Below are 16,025 nucleotides of genomic sequence, written 5' to 3'. Positions count from 1 at the left end.
CCTCATCTAACTTCAAGCATAAACCTGCAAGAAAAGTTTTGAAATGGTTCCCGATTCAGCCCCTTCCTCAGTGAGCCAAGAGAAACATGTCGAGGATTCTCGAGGGGTTCTGGGCAATCCAAGCACCCCCCCGCACCTCCAAGAGCAGGAGTGAACCCAGAGAGTTTTGCCCAGCACGAGCAGGCACGTGCCAGAGATGGCGCCTGAGGTACTTGCTTGTTGATGAGGTGCCCACTCCCTGAGCACAAGGTGCTGTTCACACACCTGCCTGAGGCATAACTGGCCTCCCTCTCATCGATTGCTTGGCCCTGCTTCTCTGTATCTGATTCACTTTCAGCTTCTTCTGCTTTCCATCCAGTCCTCTATTCACCTTTCTCTGCTATAACATGCGTCATGGGAACTTTACTGTCACTATCTTTAGATTTTTGAGTGTGAGGATTTAGTTGGGTGAATAACTACTTGCTTCATACAGAGTAGCCGCGCAGGAAACCCTGAGGAGTTGCGCGGGAGACACAGATGCTTCACTCTACTACCTAATGCTACTTGTCACCAGAGATCAAATATCTGTTCGGAAAGTTCTACCTGTTCCCTTGTAAGTGCTCTTATCGGGCCAGAGTACGGAACACAGACTGGTCAGGACCAACGTGCCAAGTCGCTTCGCATTCAGCTCATTGCTGGTGTAATAATCTAATGAATCCTGTGTCAACACAAACCAGTGTTTCCGAACCTTCAGCCAAGGCGTCATCACATTGTGCTTCACCTCTTTAAACAGCCAACCTAGCAATGAATAAGATACAGAGCTAGTAGGAAATGAGTCTCATAATATCTGAAAACATAATAACCAACACAGAATGGAACTGGAGTTCAGTCTCTGGGTCTGGGGTTCAGTCTCCAAATAGGGAGCAGAGAATCCTTTAAAAAATGCCATCTCCTTTGCCTTTGCTGCTATTTTTTGAATCCTAGATCCTTACAGCACAGAAGGAGGCCATTCAGCCCATTGTACCTGTGCTGGCTCTTTGAAAGAGCTATCCAATTAGTCCCACTCCATGTTCTTTCCCCCATACCCCTGTAAGTCCTTGTTAAGTTATGCAAAGGCTGACTGTCCTCCAGCACTCAGTCATTCTACACCAATGAGCCCAAGCATTGAAGGTTGGTCGAATGTTGATCAAATGCAAGGCTATGGGCCAAGTGCTGGCAAATGGGATTAGGTAGACAGGTCAGGTGTCTTTAATGCATCAGTGCAGACTCGATGGGCTGAAGGGACTCTTCTGCACTGTATTATTCTGTGATTCTGAAATGTTGATCCGAGATTGATAGATTTTTGTGAACCAAAGCTATTAAGGGATATGGGGCAAAGGTGTTCAGTATGGAGTTCAGTCACAGTTCAACCATTGAATGGCGTACTGGCTCAAAGGGCTGAATGGCCTCAGCCTGCTCCTGTAGTGATGCAGCAGTGAATGTGGATGCAACCCACAATCTATGTGCCTCTGCACTGCTCCAGACTCTCTATATATTCACTGAGCTCATACAGTTATAACACAGCTATCAGAAATATTTAAATTAAGCTAACTTGAGACATTATTCTGAGGTGCCATTGTTCCTTCTGGTTCACTCAGCTCCAATAGGCCAAAATATGACTTCAATAAATCATCACAGACCAAGACTCAGGCATCTGAGACTAAAATAGACTCTGGCGTGATCAAGGTTTATTGAAGTAAAAAAATGGTTTTGGTGTTTTTCAGTTCCTGGGACTCAGCGAGCAGACAGTATCTGTGTGTTTGGATTATAGTGGAATGAGCCCCTGTCCTTTCTAATGACAGGGTGTACAGACCACATCAGACAGATACTAGGTGACCATTATGAACTCAAAATTATTTCAAATTACCGTTACAGTATTAAAAATAGTCATCCTATTCACTGTGAATAGCATCTGCAGATGCTGAATTGCTGGAAGAGAGGCTGGGATATGGCTGCTCTATGTGCCAGTGACACTGCCCAGTGACCTCTTCAGTGACTCTCCTGGAAAATGCAAGTTTAGAGAGATTGGGAGTCAGGATCAGACTAGGTCCTCTTGTTAAATTAGGGGTTGGGGGTTCTGGGTTTGGGGTGGGAAGTGGAGGGGATTTGGAAGTGAGGATAGGGGTGGGGAACTTGGAGCAACTGAGGCCCATACACTCCTACTGTTCCTAGCCACAGGGAGGCTTTGGACTTACTCGCAAGAACAACCTCTTCTTGCCCACTTAGTCACTATTAAAATGCCACTGCGGCCTAACGATACCGATTAGCATTTATTAATGAGCCTCCCCGGAGTCAGACTAGCACTCTGACCTCTTGAATACAGCCCAATTCAGATGGTGGCGGGTAGGCATTGGCGGGAAGTCTTTACCCAGATGTTTTCACTGTGTGCTGCTCATTCCCGTGGGTTAAAATTGCTCCCTAGCTGTTTGCTTCACACAATTGAGAGCAAGGTTTTGAGTCACATGTCCAAAGAAACCACAGTAAAATGGCACAATCCCATTGCTGCCCGTTCTCCACCCTGAACCACAACAGCTTCAAACTAAAACCAAAACCACTCCTTCAGTACAAATAAACAGCCAAAGTTATTTCTTTAAAGGCAGCTCGGAATTGAATATTGCTGTCATTTCTTCCCAAGTTTAGGGAGTAGTAACTATCAGTTTAAATATTAATTTAACTCCAATCCTCTCACCCTGTATGATGATGCCCTTGTCCAAGGCAGTCACTGCTTTTCTTTTGACTTTCTCTTTGATCAGGCTCCTCATTTCCTCTGGAATCTCTTCTGGTCTGAAACAAAACCTTAAATCCTCAGAATGGCTGCAATGGATCACTAACCAGTAACATTGTCAAATTAACTAGCGACAGAACACTGAAAACAGTAACATTGTTAAATTAACTAGCGACAGAACAATGAACAGTAGCACAGTCAAATTAACTAGCAATAGAATACTGACCACCAAAGCAGTCAGTATAACTAGCAATAGTATACTAACTAGTAACACAGTCAATTTAACTAGCAACAGAATAATGACCAATAATGAGATCAGTAGCATAGTGGACTAAACTAATGCTCCAAAAACATGTGTTCAAATCCCACCATGGCAACTGGGGAAATTTAAATTCAATTAATTAATAAATCTGGAATAAAAAGCTAGTGCCAGTAATGATGACCATGAAACTAGTGGACTGTTATAAAAATCAATCAGGGAAGAAAAACTGCTAGGCCTACACGTGACTCCAGACCCACAGCAATGTGGTTGACTCTTAACTGCCCTCTGAAATGGCCTAGCAAGACACTCAGTTATGTCAAACTGCTACAGAAAAGACAGGTTTTTGTTTCATATATTCATTCTTGGAATTTGTGTGTTGCTAGCAAGGTGCCCATCCCTAACTGCCCTTGAGAAGGCGGTGGTGTGCTACCTTCTTGAACAGCTGCAGTCAATCTGATGTAGATACACCCACACTGCTGTTGGGGAAGGAGTTCCAGGATTTTGACCCAGTGATACAGAAGGAATGATTATACGGTTCTAACTCAGGATGTTGAGTGACTTGGACGGAAATTTGCAGGTAGTGGCAGCATTGGCAACAGCTGTTAAATCAGAGCAAGGGAAGAGTGGGCTTTCCATGGTATTTTCCAAAAAAAGCAAGGAGTGATGTCAGAAGAGAGCAGGAAGGTGATTGATTGTTGAGTTTTAGGGTTTTTTTTCTCTCTAAACTAGGGCAATGGTTATGACTGGGAAACTATAAGTACCATATTAAATATACAGCTTTGCTTAATTAATACGGGAGATGGTGGTGTAGTGGTATTTTCAATGGACTAGTAACCCAGAGACCCAGGGTATTCCTCTGGGGACAGAGGTTCGAATCCCAACATGGCAGAAGGTAGAATTTGAATTCAATTAATTAAAAAAAAATATGGAATTAAAAAGCTAGTCTAATGATGGTCATGAAACCATTGTCACAAAAACCCATCTGGTTCACTAATGTCCTTTAGGGAAGGAAATCTGTTGTCCTTACCTGGTCTGGTCTACATGTGACAGGAATGTGTTTGACTCTTAAAATGCCCTCTGAAATGGCCTAGCAAGCTATTCAGTTGTACCTAACTGCTAAAAAGTCAATAAGGAATGAAACTGGACGGAACACCCGGCATCAACCTAGGCACCAGAAACGACAACGACAAACCCAGCCCTGTCGGCCCTGCAAAGTCCTCCTTACTAACATCTGGGGGCTTGTGCCAAAGTTCGGAGAGCTGTCCCACAGACTAGTCAAGCAACAGCCTGACATAATCATACTCACCGAATCATACCTAACAGACAATGTCCCAGACACAACCATCACCATCCCCCGGTATGACCTGTCCCACCAGCAGGACAGACCCAGCAGAGGTGAGGGCACAGTGGTATACAGTAGGGAGGGAGTTGCCCTGCGAGTCCTCAACATCGATTCTGGACCACATGAAGTCTCATGGCATCAGGTCAAACATGGACAAGGAAACCTCCTGCTGATTACCACCTACTAGCAACCTCCCCTCCCCAGCTGATGAGTCAGTACTCCTCCATGTTGAACACTTGGAGAAGGCACTGAGGGTGGCAAGGGCGCAGAATGTACTCTGGGTGGGGTACTTCAACGTCCATCACCAAGAGTGGGTCGGTAGCACCACTACTGACCGAGCTGGCCCAGTCCTAAAGGACACAGCTACCAGACTGGGTGTGCGGCAGCTGGTGAGAGAACCAACAAGAGCAGCCTCACAGCTCCAGCGACCCGGGTTCGAATCTGGGTACTGCCTGTGCGGACTTTGCAAGTTCTCCCTGTGACCACATGGGTTTCCGCCGGGTGCTCCGGTTTCCTCCCACAGCCAAAGACTTGCGGGTTGATAGGTAAATTGGCCATTGTAAATTGCCCCTAGTGTAGGTAGGTGGTAGGGGAATTGAGGGGATGTGGTAGGAATATGGGATTAATGTAGGATTAGTATAAATGGGTGGTTGTTGGTCATCACAGACTCGGTGGGCCGAAGGGCCTGTTTCAGTGCTGTATCTCTCTATGACTAAGAGGGAAAAATATACTTGACCTCATCCTCACCAATCTGCCTGCTGCAGATGTATCTATCCATGATAGTATTGGCAGGAGTGACCGCCGCACAGCCCTTGTGGAGATGAAGTCCCGTCTTCACATTGAGGATACCCTCCATCGTGTTGTGTGACACTACCATTGTGCAAAATGGGACAGATTTCGAACAGATCTAGCAATGCAAAACTGGGCATCCATGAGGCGCTGTGGGCCATCAGCAGCAGCGGAATTGTACTCAACCACAATCTGTAACCTCATGGCCCGGCATATCCCCCACTCTACCATTACCATCAAGCCAGGAGACCAACCCTGGTTCAATGAAGAGTGCAGGAGGGCATGCCAGGAGCAGCACCAGGCATAACTCAAACTGAGGTGTCAACCTGGTGAAGCTACAACCCAGGACAACTTGCATACGGAACAGTATAAGCAGCATGTGATAGACAGAGCTAATCGATCCCATAACCAATGGATCAGATCTAAGCTCTGCAGTCCTGCCACATCCAGCCGTGAATGGTGGTGGACAATTAAACAACTAACTGGAGGAGGTGGCTCCACAAATATCCCCATCCTCAATGATGGGGGAGCCCAGCACATCAGTGCAAAAGATAAGGCTGAAGAATTTGCAACAATCTTCAGCCAGAAGTGCCGAGTGGATGATCCATCTCGGCCTCCTCCTGATGTCCCCAGCATCACAGATGCCAGACTTCAGCCAATTTGATTCACTCCACGTGATATCAAGAAATGACTGAAGGCACTGGATACTGCGAAAGCTATGGGCCCCGACAACATTCCGGCAATAGTACTAAAGACCTGTGCTCCAGAACTTGCCGCGGCCCTAGCCAAGCTGTTCCAGTACAGCTACAAGACTGGCATCTACCCGGCAATGTGGAAAATTGTCCAGGTATGTCCTGTACACAAAAAGCAGGACAAGTCCAACCCGTCACTTGCTTAGCAATAACCTGCTCAGTGACGCTCAGTTTGGGTTCCGCCAGGGCCACTCAGCTCCTGACCTCATTACAGCCTTTGTTCAAACACAGACAAAACAGCTGAACTCAGGAGGTGAGGTGAGAGTGACTGCCCTTGACATCAAGGTAGCATCTGACTGAGTATGGCATCAAGGAGCCCTAGCAAAAATGGAATCAATGGAAATCGGGGGAAAACTCTCCGCTGGTTGGAGTCATACCTAGAGCAAAGGAAGATGGTTGTGGTTGTTGGAGGTCAATCATCTGAGCTCTAGGACATCACTGAAGGAGTTACTCAGGGTAGTGCCCTAGGCCCAACCATCTTCAGCTGCTTCATCAATGACCTTCCTTCAATCATAAGGTCAGAAGTGGGGATGTTCCCTGCTATTTGTGTACAGGACATACCTGGAACATTTTCAACATTGTCGGAAAGATGCCGGTGTTGTAGCTGTACTGAAAAAGCTTGGCTAGGGGCACGGCTAGTTCTGGAGCACAAGTCTTCAGTACCACAGCCAGGATGTTGTTGGGGCCTCAGAGCCTTTGCTGTATCCAAAGCACTCAGCTGTTTCTTGATATCATATGGAGTGAATCGAATTGTCTGAAGACTGGCTCCTGTTATGGTGGGGATTTCAGGAGGAGGCCGAGATGGATCATCCAACTTGGCACTTCTGCCTGAAGATGGTTGAAAATGCTGACTAGTAACACAGTCAATGTAGCTAGCAATAGAATACTGACCAGTAACAGAGTCAGGAAATGAGAGGGGTGAGGTACTGGGAGTTTCATCTTCAAGTGGAAATAGCTCCAGCAACACCTGGTGCAGTGACTCTGACTCCGGTTCCACACCATGTGACATTTTGTTAGCAGTGATTAGGAGACTAGTGTTACCTGTCTGGGGCATCAGGGGCCAATGACTGGGTCAGGCTCAGATCTGAAGATGCCTACAATAGAAAAAGAAAATATTTAGTATCATAAAAATAGGGTCAGTAAGCAACACTCAACTGTATGCTCCATCTCACAGTAGAGGTTCAGGGAATATTGGGGTATGGAAGCTGGAACAAGGGGTACAGGAATTGAGACCATTGTCTGGAGGAGTATGGAAAATGCAGAGGTGAAATTAAACAGGAAATTAGGAAAGCCAAGAGCAGGTCTGAAAAAATATAGACATATTAGATAGGAGCAGACTAAGAAGGACCTGTGTCCGAGGCCTCTGCAGTACCGGCAGTTCCACCGCTCCTGGTGGTACTGCTGATACTTCTGAGCTGCTGGCCCTCTGATTGGATAGCAGCTCTTGGAGGTGGGATCCCCTGTTTTCAAAGGGACAGAGATCCCGGCTCCTGAAAGTTTGATTTAAAAAGACCAGAGGATCACTCCGTGGGGCATGAAAAGGCAGAGGTGGGATTCCCCCCGTCTTTTCGGCCTGTCGCCAGGAGCCACGCCTCCAGCACAAAATCCAGCCCTATGACTCGGTGACTCATATATAAATAATCATATAAATACATAAAGGGCAAGATTATAACTAAGGTAAAAGTACGGCCTATCAGAAACTGTAAGAACATAAGAAATACAAGCAGGAGTAGGCCATTTATCCCTACAAACCTACTCTGCCATTCAAATAAGACCATGGTTCTTCTGTACCTCAGCTTCACAATCTTGCACTATCCCCATCCCCTTTAATTCCCTTAGCACCAAAAAATCTATCAATCTCTGTCTTGAATATACTCAACAACTGAGCATCCACATCTTCTGGGTAAAAAAATTCCAAAGATTCACAACACTTTGAGTGAAGAAACTTCTCCTCATCTCAGTCCTAAATGATCGACCCCTTACCCTGAGACTGTGACCCTGTGTTCTAGACTCTCCAACCAGCAGGAACAATCTCTCAGCTTCTACCCTATCAAGCCCTTTCAGAATCTTGTATGTTTCAATGAGGTTATCTTTCAAGTCCAGGGAATTATAAATCAATTCATTTAATATCAGTGCTAGGAAAGATAATGGAATCTTTACTCAAAGATGCAATAGAAAACCATCCAGAAACCAAAAATATGATAGAGTAGTCAGCACGGATTTCAAAATGGAGGGTCAGGCTTGACCAACCTTATTGAATTCTTCAAAGTAACAGAAAGGATAAAGGTAATGCTGTAGATGTAACATATTGGATTTTCAAAAGGCCTTCGATAAGTAGTAGACTCATTACTAAGGTCAGGGCCTGTGGATTCAGGAAGCAGGTAGTAGAATGGATAGCAGGCTGGCTACAAAATAGAAAAGTGAGTGCAGCAGTTAAAGGTAGTTATTCAGCCTAGCAAGTGGTGGGAAGTGTGGCTTCACAAGGATCAGTGCTGGGACCATTGTTGTTCACTATTTACATTAATGATTTGAAGTCAGGAATCGGATGTACAATTTCAAAATTTATGCACAACACCAAATTGGGAGGTGCAGTTAATACAGAGAAAGAATATGAAAAAATACAGGCAGCCAGTAATAAACTTGCAGAATGGATGTGTAATCAGCAAATGAATTTCAATATAGGTAAGTGTCAGATGGTGCATTTTGGTAGGAAGATTAAGGAAACCACATACTGCTTGGATAATGAAAGTCTGAATCAGGTTGAGGAGAAAAGGGCCAATGGGTACGGGTACACAAATCACTGAAAGTAACAACGTAGTTTAATAAGGCCATAAAAAAACCACAATCACTGGGATTCATTTCTCAAGGGATAGAACTGAAAAGCAGAGAAATTATGTTTAACTTGTATCTACCAAAAAGGTAACCTGTGTGTGGAGAGGGAAGATGTGGACATGGTTCTTCATGAATATTTTGTGTCTGTCTTCGCAAAACAGGGAGTCTATGCAGACATGGTAGTTAAGGAGGAGGAATGTGAAGTATTGGACGGGAAAAATATAGTGAGAGAGGAAATATTAAGGTATTTAGCACCTTTGGAAGATAAATCGCCAGACCTGGATGAAATGTATCCCAGGCTGTTAAAAGAAACAAGGGAAGAAACAGCAGGAGGCACTGACCATCATTTTGCAAGGAAAGTGGCAAGTTGGATCCAAATGGTCAATGGGTGTTTTTATGACTGCAAGACTGTTTCCAGTGGGACTCCACAGGGCTCAGTACTGGGTCTCTTGCTTTCCGTGGTAAATATCAATTTAGACTTAAATGTACAGAGCATAATTAGGAAGTTTACAGATGATACAAAAAATTGGTCATGTGGTTGATAGTGAGGAAGAAAGCTATAGACTGCAGGAAGATTTAAATGAAGTCATGTGGGCAGAATAGTGGCAAATGAAATTCAATCTGAAAAAGTTTGAGGTAATGCATTTGGGGAAGGCAAATAAGGCAAATAACCAATAAATGGTAGGGTATGCAGAAGTGTGGAGGACCAGAGGGACCTTACCGAGTGTATGTTCACAGATCCCTGAAGGTAACAGGACAGATACACAAGAACGTAACATAAGTAGCAGGTGCAGGAAAGGCCATATGGTCCCTCGAGCCTGCTCTGCCATTCAGTACAATCATGGCTGATCTGATCTTAGCCTCAACTCCACTTTCCTGCCTGCTCTCCATAACCCTTTGGCTTCCCTATAGTTCAAAAATCTGTCTATCTCAGCCTTGAATATTTTCAATGACCCAGCCTTCACAGCTGTCTGGGGTAGAGAATTCCAAAGAGTCACAACCCTCTGAAAGAAGAAATTCCGCCACATTTCCATTTTAAATGGGCGACTCCTTATTCTGAAACCATGCCCCCTAGTTTTAGATTCCCCCACAAGGGGAAACATCCTCTCAGCAGCTACTCTGTCAAGCCCCCTCAAAATTTTACATGTTTCAATAAGATCACCCCTCATTCTTCTAAGCTCCAATGGATATAGGCCTAACCTGCTTAACCTTTCCTCATAAGACAGCCCCTTCACCTCAGGAATGAACCTAGTGAACCTTCCCTAAACTGCCTCTAATGCAAGTATATCCCTGCTTCAGTAAGGAGACCAAAACTGTTCTCAGTTCTCTAGGTGGGTCTCACCAACGCCCTGTACAGTTGAAGCATGACTTCCCTACTTTTATACTCCATCCCCCTTGCAGTTAATAGGAACCTAGGAACAGGAATAGGCCATTCAACCCATCGGGCCTGCTCCACCGTGAGTAAAGAAATCTCTCCTTAACTCGGTCCTAAATGGCTTCCCCGTTATTTTGAAATTGTGTTCCCTGATTCTAGACTCCCCAACCAGGGGAAACATCTTACCTGCATCTACCCTGTCTATCCCTTTCAGTATTTTGTAGGTTTCAATGAGATCACCTCTCATTCTTCAAAACTCTAGAGAATACAGGCCCAGTTTCCCCAATCTCTCTTCATAGGACAGTTCCGCCATCCCAGGAACAAGTCTGGTGAACCTTCATTGCACTCCCTCTATGGCAATAATATCCTCCCGAAGGTAAGGGGACCAAAACTGCACACAGTACTCCAGGTGCGGTCTAACCAAGGTTCTATACAATTGAAGCAAGACTTCACATCTCCTGTACACAATTCCTCTTGTGATAAAGGCTAACATACCATTAGCCTTCCTAATTGCTTCTGCACCTGCATGCTAGCTTTCAGTGACTTATTGACAAGAACACCCAGGTCCCTTTGTACATCTACAGTTTCTAATCTATCATTTATGAAATACTCTGCACATCAATTCCTCCTACCAAAGTGGATAACCTCACATTTTTCCACATTATATTCCATCTGCCATGTTCTTGCGCACTCACTAAGTCTGTCCAAATCTCCTTGAAGCCGCTTTGCATCTTCTTTACAACGCACATTCCCACCTAGTTTTGTGTCATCTGCGAACTTGGAAATATTACATTTGGTCCCTGAAGAGGGCAAGTAAAGGGTTAAGATTAGTTAGCTTCATGATTAACCGGGCTGGAGTTGCACAAACACAGATGCAGCTGCCAGCAGACAAGGGAAAGATGCGTACAGGTTGAAGATTTCTGATAAACCACAAAGTGCTGCCTGCTCACGGTCACAGGAACAAAGGCGATGTGAATTTTTAATACAGAATGTAATAAGTGTTAATTGCTCGAGGATAACAGGTCTGCTGACATGTACTTTTGAGCTTCGGTTAAAGGCTGTGTAACCACTGCGGACGTGACTTCATTGTAATAGGATAATATAATCACTGTGTACGAGTAAGCTTTGATTAAATAATGTCAATTTCATGTCAACCCGTGATTGATGTATGCTAATAATTGCATCTATCTCAACTGTATAATAATGATGGAATGTAATTGATCGGGAAGCAGTACGGGATCACTGGTTATGTGCAACTCCCTTGCATATGTTCGAATAAACCAGTGAAAAAAGACTTGAGTATCGTCTGGTGACTGCGAGTGCGGAGGGCGAGTGAACTCCTAGGACAATTGGCGTGGTTGGCAGGATCTGCCCAACTCTCCCTGAGGACGGAACAATGTTTTGGTGAGTATTGTTTCTATTTGAAAAATACTTCAAGACATAGTTGGCATCGGACTAGAAGGGAGGGTCTATTCGAACAGGACCAGAGAGACTTAAGTTGGGGGGAACAAAGTGCACGTAAGGAAAGCGAACAGGGTTCCTTGTAAATGACTGCAGCCAAAAGAACTGAACTCGAGTTTGTTGAAGAATGGGGAGGGGGAAGGACGATGTCCCTTCACCTCGCTCGCAAATACAGGAAATTGATAGATAAAATGAAAAAACAAGGATGGCAACCGAGTGACCCACCTCAATGTTCTAAGTCGTGGGGGGAATCTCAGACAAATAGCAACAGCGATAAAGCCACAATAATAATCGTGAGACTATATCTACAACAAACTAAACTCATACAAAAGTATATAAAAGGACCTCTGGCACCAGTCGCGTCGGTAGATCGCTTCCACTCTGAAAATAATGACTGGGATTTGGATGTTCAGGCAGCAAAATGCAATGATCAATGGGAGGGTTGGGACAGACAGGGTAAACCAGCCCCCTATAACGGGCCGATGGCCACTCCAGCCCCAACTCGAATGGCCCCAATTCAAACAGTAGAGAAATGAAATGCTAGAGGGGATATGGCAAGGGACACTGTAGTTGTACCATTTACAACCACAGAAAGACAGATGTTACTGAGGGAATTACCCACCCCTAAGAAAAATAGTGGAAGTACAGATTTCTGGTTAAAATTGGAGGAGTTGAAGGAAGCACACGTGCCATGCTTCAGCGAAGGTTAAAACAGATAGGGTGGCTTGGGACAAGATAGCAGAACGGGTTAAGAACGGGACATACTTAACCGAAATGAGACGGACAGATGAACAAAAAACACAGACCCTATGACAGGAAGTAATGGCGGCCCTAGGGGAAGTATGAACCAACTGGGGATTAGTTATGGGAATGTGACAAAAGAAAGGAGAATCCCCCTCAGAGTATGGAGAAAGAGAGTGGGCAGCGTATAAAGACCATACGGGGGTTGAAAACCCCCAAAAGGACGATCACATCTTCATTGCTATGGTAAGTGAAAGCTTAAGCGAGGACCATCGAAAGGTCCTCGCAACGGGCTTGCCGTCGGCTCGGAAGTACAATGATATTATGGTCTGGGCTGAGGAATTGGAAAACCAAAAAGCAACAGGTAAAGGAAAAGCAGCAACAAGGACAGTCGGGGCGGTCGCTGAATCAGTCTGTTACAGATGTAAACAGACCGGCCATTTTGCCCAGGAGTGTCCAAAGGGGACAAACCCAGGAAAATCGAGATGTGATAATTGTAAGAAAACTGGACAGGTCCCCGTGCGCCACTGATAAAATCCAAATCGCCCTGTAAAATTCCTGTTAACTGCCCTTTTAAATACCTCAATTGGTGTCCCGCCACTTCGATGTCAGAAGTCTGCTCTCCATGGTTCCCACCATTGGTAAAACCCAGAAGCAACACCAAGACGTCGGATTTCTGCCCCAACAAGGTCCACTCGGATTTTATGGATCATCCCCGCCCCCTGGCCTTTGACCTCACTCTAACTGGCCAGGTAAAATTCCAGCCATAGCCTCTGACCTCTATCTAAAGAAGTAGTATGGTAAAACAGGAATAATAAACCAGAGAACAAGATAGCACAGAAGGAAGCCATTCGGCCCATTGCATCCGTGCTAGCTGTTTGCCAGCTTAATCAAAAACTAACCCTACTAATCTGCTTTATCTCCCCATTTCCTGGTATCTTTCTCTGCAGATCTCTGAATATTTATCTTCTATTTCCTTAAAAGAAGTAATGGTCTTTACCTACATTTTCCTGTGGCAAAGCTTTCAATTCTCCAACAACGGCGCAGTGGTTAGCACCGCAGCTTCACAGCTCCAGGGACCCGGGTTCGATTCCGGGTACTGCCTGTGTGGAGTTTGCAAGTTCTCCCTGTGTCTGCGTGGGTTTTCTTCGGGTACTCCGGTTTCCTCCCACAAGCCAAAAGACTTGCAGGTTGATAGGTAAATTGGCCATTATAAATTGTCACTAGTATAGGTAGGTGGTAGGGAAATATAGGGACAGGTGGGGATGTTTGGTAGGAATATGGGATTAGTGTAGGATTAGTATAAATGGGTGGTTGATGTTCGGCACAGACTCGGAGGGCCGAAGGGCCTGTTTCAGTGCTGTATCTCTAATCTAATCTAATCTAATCTAAAAAGGATTGTTGGGCAAAGGGAGGAGGCAGAACAGGTAGTGGCCCAAGGCAGGGAGAAACAGGCAGAGCAGGGACTGACGAACCCGTCACTAAACAGGATTTGGCAAACCTACTGAAACTCATACAACCGAAATAGGTAGCACCAGCCCCCGGTAGAGGGAGGTTGGGGGATCCTAGAATGTTTATTGACGCTGTGTTAGGGGGCTGGCACTGTAGAATGTTAATAGACACAGAAGCCTTGATAGCCCTCACAAACGAAGACATCCCGACAAGTGACCAAACAACGACTATACAAGGAGTAGGAATGGGGAGAATAGACACAAAACGGAGTGAATGGGTGCAAGTAGAAATGGGAGGAATAGAAATACCCATTAGATTCTGGGTAATGCCCAAATAGTAAAGGGGCCATTCTAGGAATAGAAACACTCCAATCATTAGGCACCATCATTGATGCCCAAGAGAATACCCTAATATGGGGAAAAGGGGGACAGTCCCGTCTGACTTTTGACGGTCCCAAAACCGCCTCCCACTGGGTAGATCCGTAGAAACCATAGAGGTAGACTGGACAAGGAAGGGAGAGTTTGGAGTTATTTGCCAACTATTCCCAGGAATTTGGGCACAACACAAACTGGACTGCGGCTATATGCCAGTAGAACCCATCAGGGCTCCCACCTGACACACCCGCCCAGACGACAAATCAAATCAGATGCCCTAAAGGCAGTTACAGAAATAATTAAAGATCTAAAGGGGCAGGGAATAGTTATTGAAACCACCTCAACCACCAACTCTCCCATCTGGCCCGTCAGGAAACCAGACGGATCCTATCGCCTCACCATTGCCTATATGGTCCTAAATTCAGCGACACCCCGGCTGCACCCCATTGTCTCCAGCCCAGTCACCACTCTGAATGGGCTAAGTCCAAACCACCAAATATTCACAGCGCTTGACATTTCAAACGGATTTTGGGCCCTCCCCCTACATGAAGAGTCTCAACCAAAGTTCACCTGTACCATGGGTGAGACACAATACACCTGGACCCGGATTCCACAATAGTCTGGGGATATTCCATCGGTACATGGTCCAAGCCCTCGAGAAAATTGATATATCCCCTACGGGAGGGGTACTACTGCAATATGTGGATGACCTCCTTCTGACACCCGAGCACCCAAAACCACACATTCGAACTTTTACAATTGTTCAAAACCATTAAGATAGCCGGACTAAAAATGAACCCCGCCAAACCCAGATCGGGCAAAAATCGGTGATATACCTGGGATACATGATATCCCAGGACAAGAAAATACTCCCACCAGAAAGGAAACAGGCTATCCTAACTTTGCCTCGCCCGACAACGGTACGAGAAGTAAGACAAATATTGGGCTTATTTAATTATTGTAAGAACTTTGTGGACAAGTACACCAGCACAGTCCAACCGATTCAGGAATTAACGTAAGGGGGGGGGGGGGGGGGCGCCCATCTGCGAAATCACTGGATGCGCCCGAGTGGACCGTGGAATATGAAGAGATATTCATACAGATCAAGCAGGCGCTGGCTACGGCACCGGCATTGGGGCTCTCTGACCTCAGTTGTCCCTTTCATGTCTACTGTAACAACAATGAGGGGCAATACACTGCCGTAGTGACAACACCATGGATTTGACAAAAGACCGGGTGGCCTATTACTCTAACAAACAGTCGCCAGTAGCGGCAGGACTGGCCCAATGCGTCCAAGCCTTAGATTGCGCAGCCTGGGCACTGGAAGTTAGTGAGCCTATAACAATATTGGGGGGTAAGTGTTGCATACTCCCCATACCCTGGTTCAGATGTTAAACAGAAGGCGACTGAAGTCAGTATCCGATGCCAGACGAGTGCAGTGAGAAAGCCTCCTACTCCCCAAGAATGGCGGAATTACGATAGTTAGGGATGACGGAAACAACCCCGTGGACTTTATGAATATCGAAGGGACGGAACATGTATGTGTTGCAATGGAAGAAGCAGATAGAGTTAGGGAAGAGGCCCTACCAGAGGCTGACATGACCCTTTACGTGGATGGGACCCGACGGATAGTGAACGGGAATCCACGGACTGGGTGGGAAGTGGTGGAACAAGGAGGAAATGTAGTAGCAAAGGGACGATTGCCAGGGAGGCCCACCGAAGGATAGACAACAGAACAATTAGGGAAACAGGCAGGCGGATGAGGCCGCAAAAAATATGACTAGTGGAGGAGAGGTAGAACCAGTGGCAGCAGTAACTGACCCATGGGGAGGGATTCCCGAAAACAATATCAAAGGAGGCAGCGAGCGAAGAATGGATACAGGTGGAAGAGTGGCGGGCTAG

General features: G+C 45.7%; 1 protein-coding gene across 3 annotated transcripts in view; it reads right to left on the bottom strand.

Moving 5' to 3' along the window:
* Window positions 1-16,025, bottom strand: part of plekhh3 (pleckstrin homology, MyTH4 and FERM domain containing H3) — a 103,220-nt gene that overhangs the window by 70,500 nt on the left and 16,695 nt on the right. For 2 of the 3 annotated variants that reach the window (XM_068013701.1, XM_068013700.1), the window contains exons 2-4: window positions 6,930-6,982; window positions 2,708-2,802; window positions 583-777 (exon numbers count right to left, since the gene is read on the bottom strand). In XM_068013701.1, coding sequence (XP_067869802.1) covers window positions 583-777; window positions 2,708-2,802; window positions 6,930-6,982 — 343 coding nt within the window. The remainder of the gene's footprint in view (window positions 1-582; window positions 778-2,707; window positions 2,803-6,929; window positions 6,983-16,025) is intronic. The other variant, XM_068013702.1, reaches the window with a different exon arrangement.

The sequence above is a fragment of the Heterodontus francisci genome, chromosome 33 (assembly GCF_036365525.1).
Source record: "Heterodontus francisci isolate sHetFra1 chromosome 33, sHetFra1.hap1, whole genome shotgun sequence".
Classification (NCBI taxonomy): Eukaryota; Metazoa; Chordata; class Chondrichthyes; order Heterodontiformes; family Heterodontidae; genus Heterodontus; species Heterodontus francisci.
Note: the sequence above shows the minus strand (reverse complement) of the source record. Positions and strands in the feature narration are given on the sequence as shown.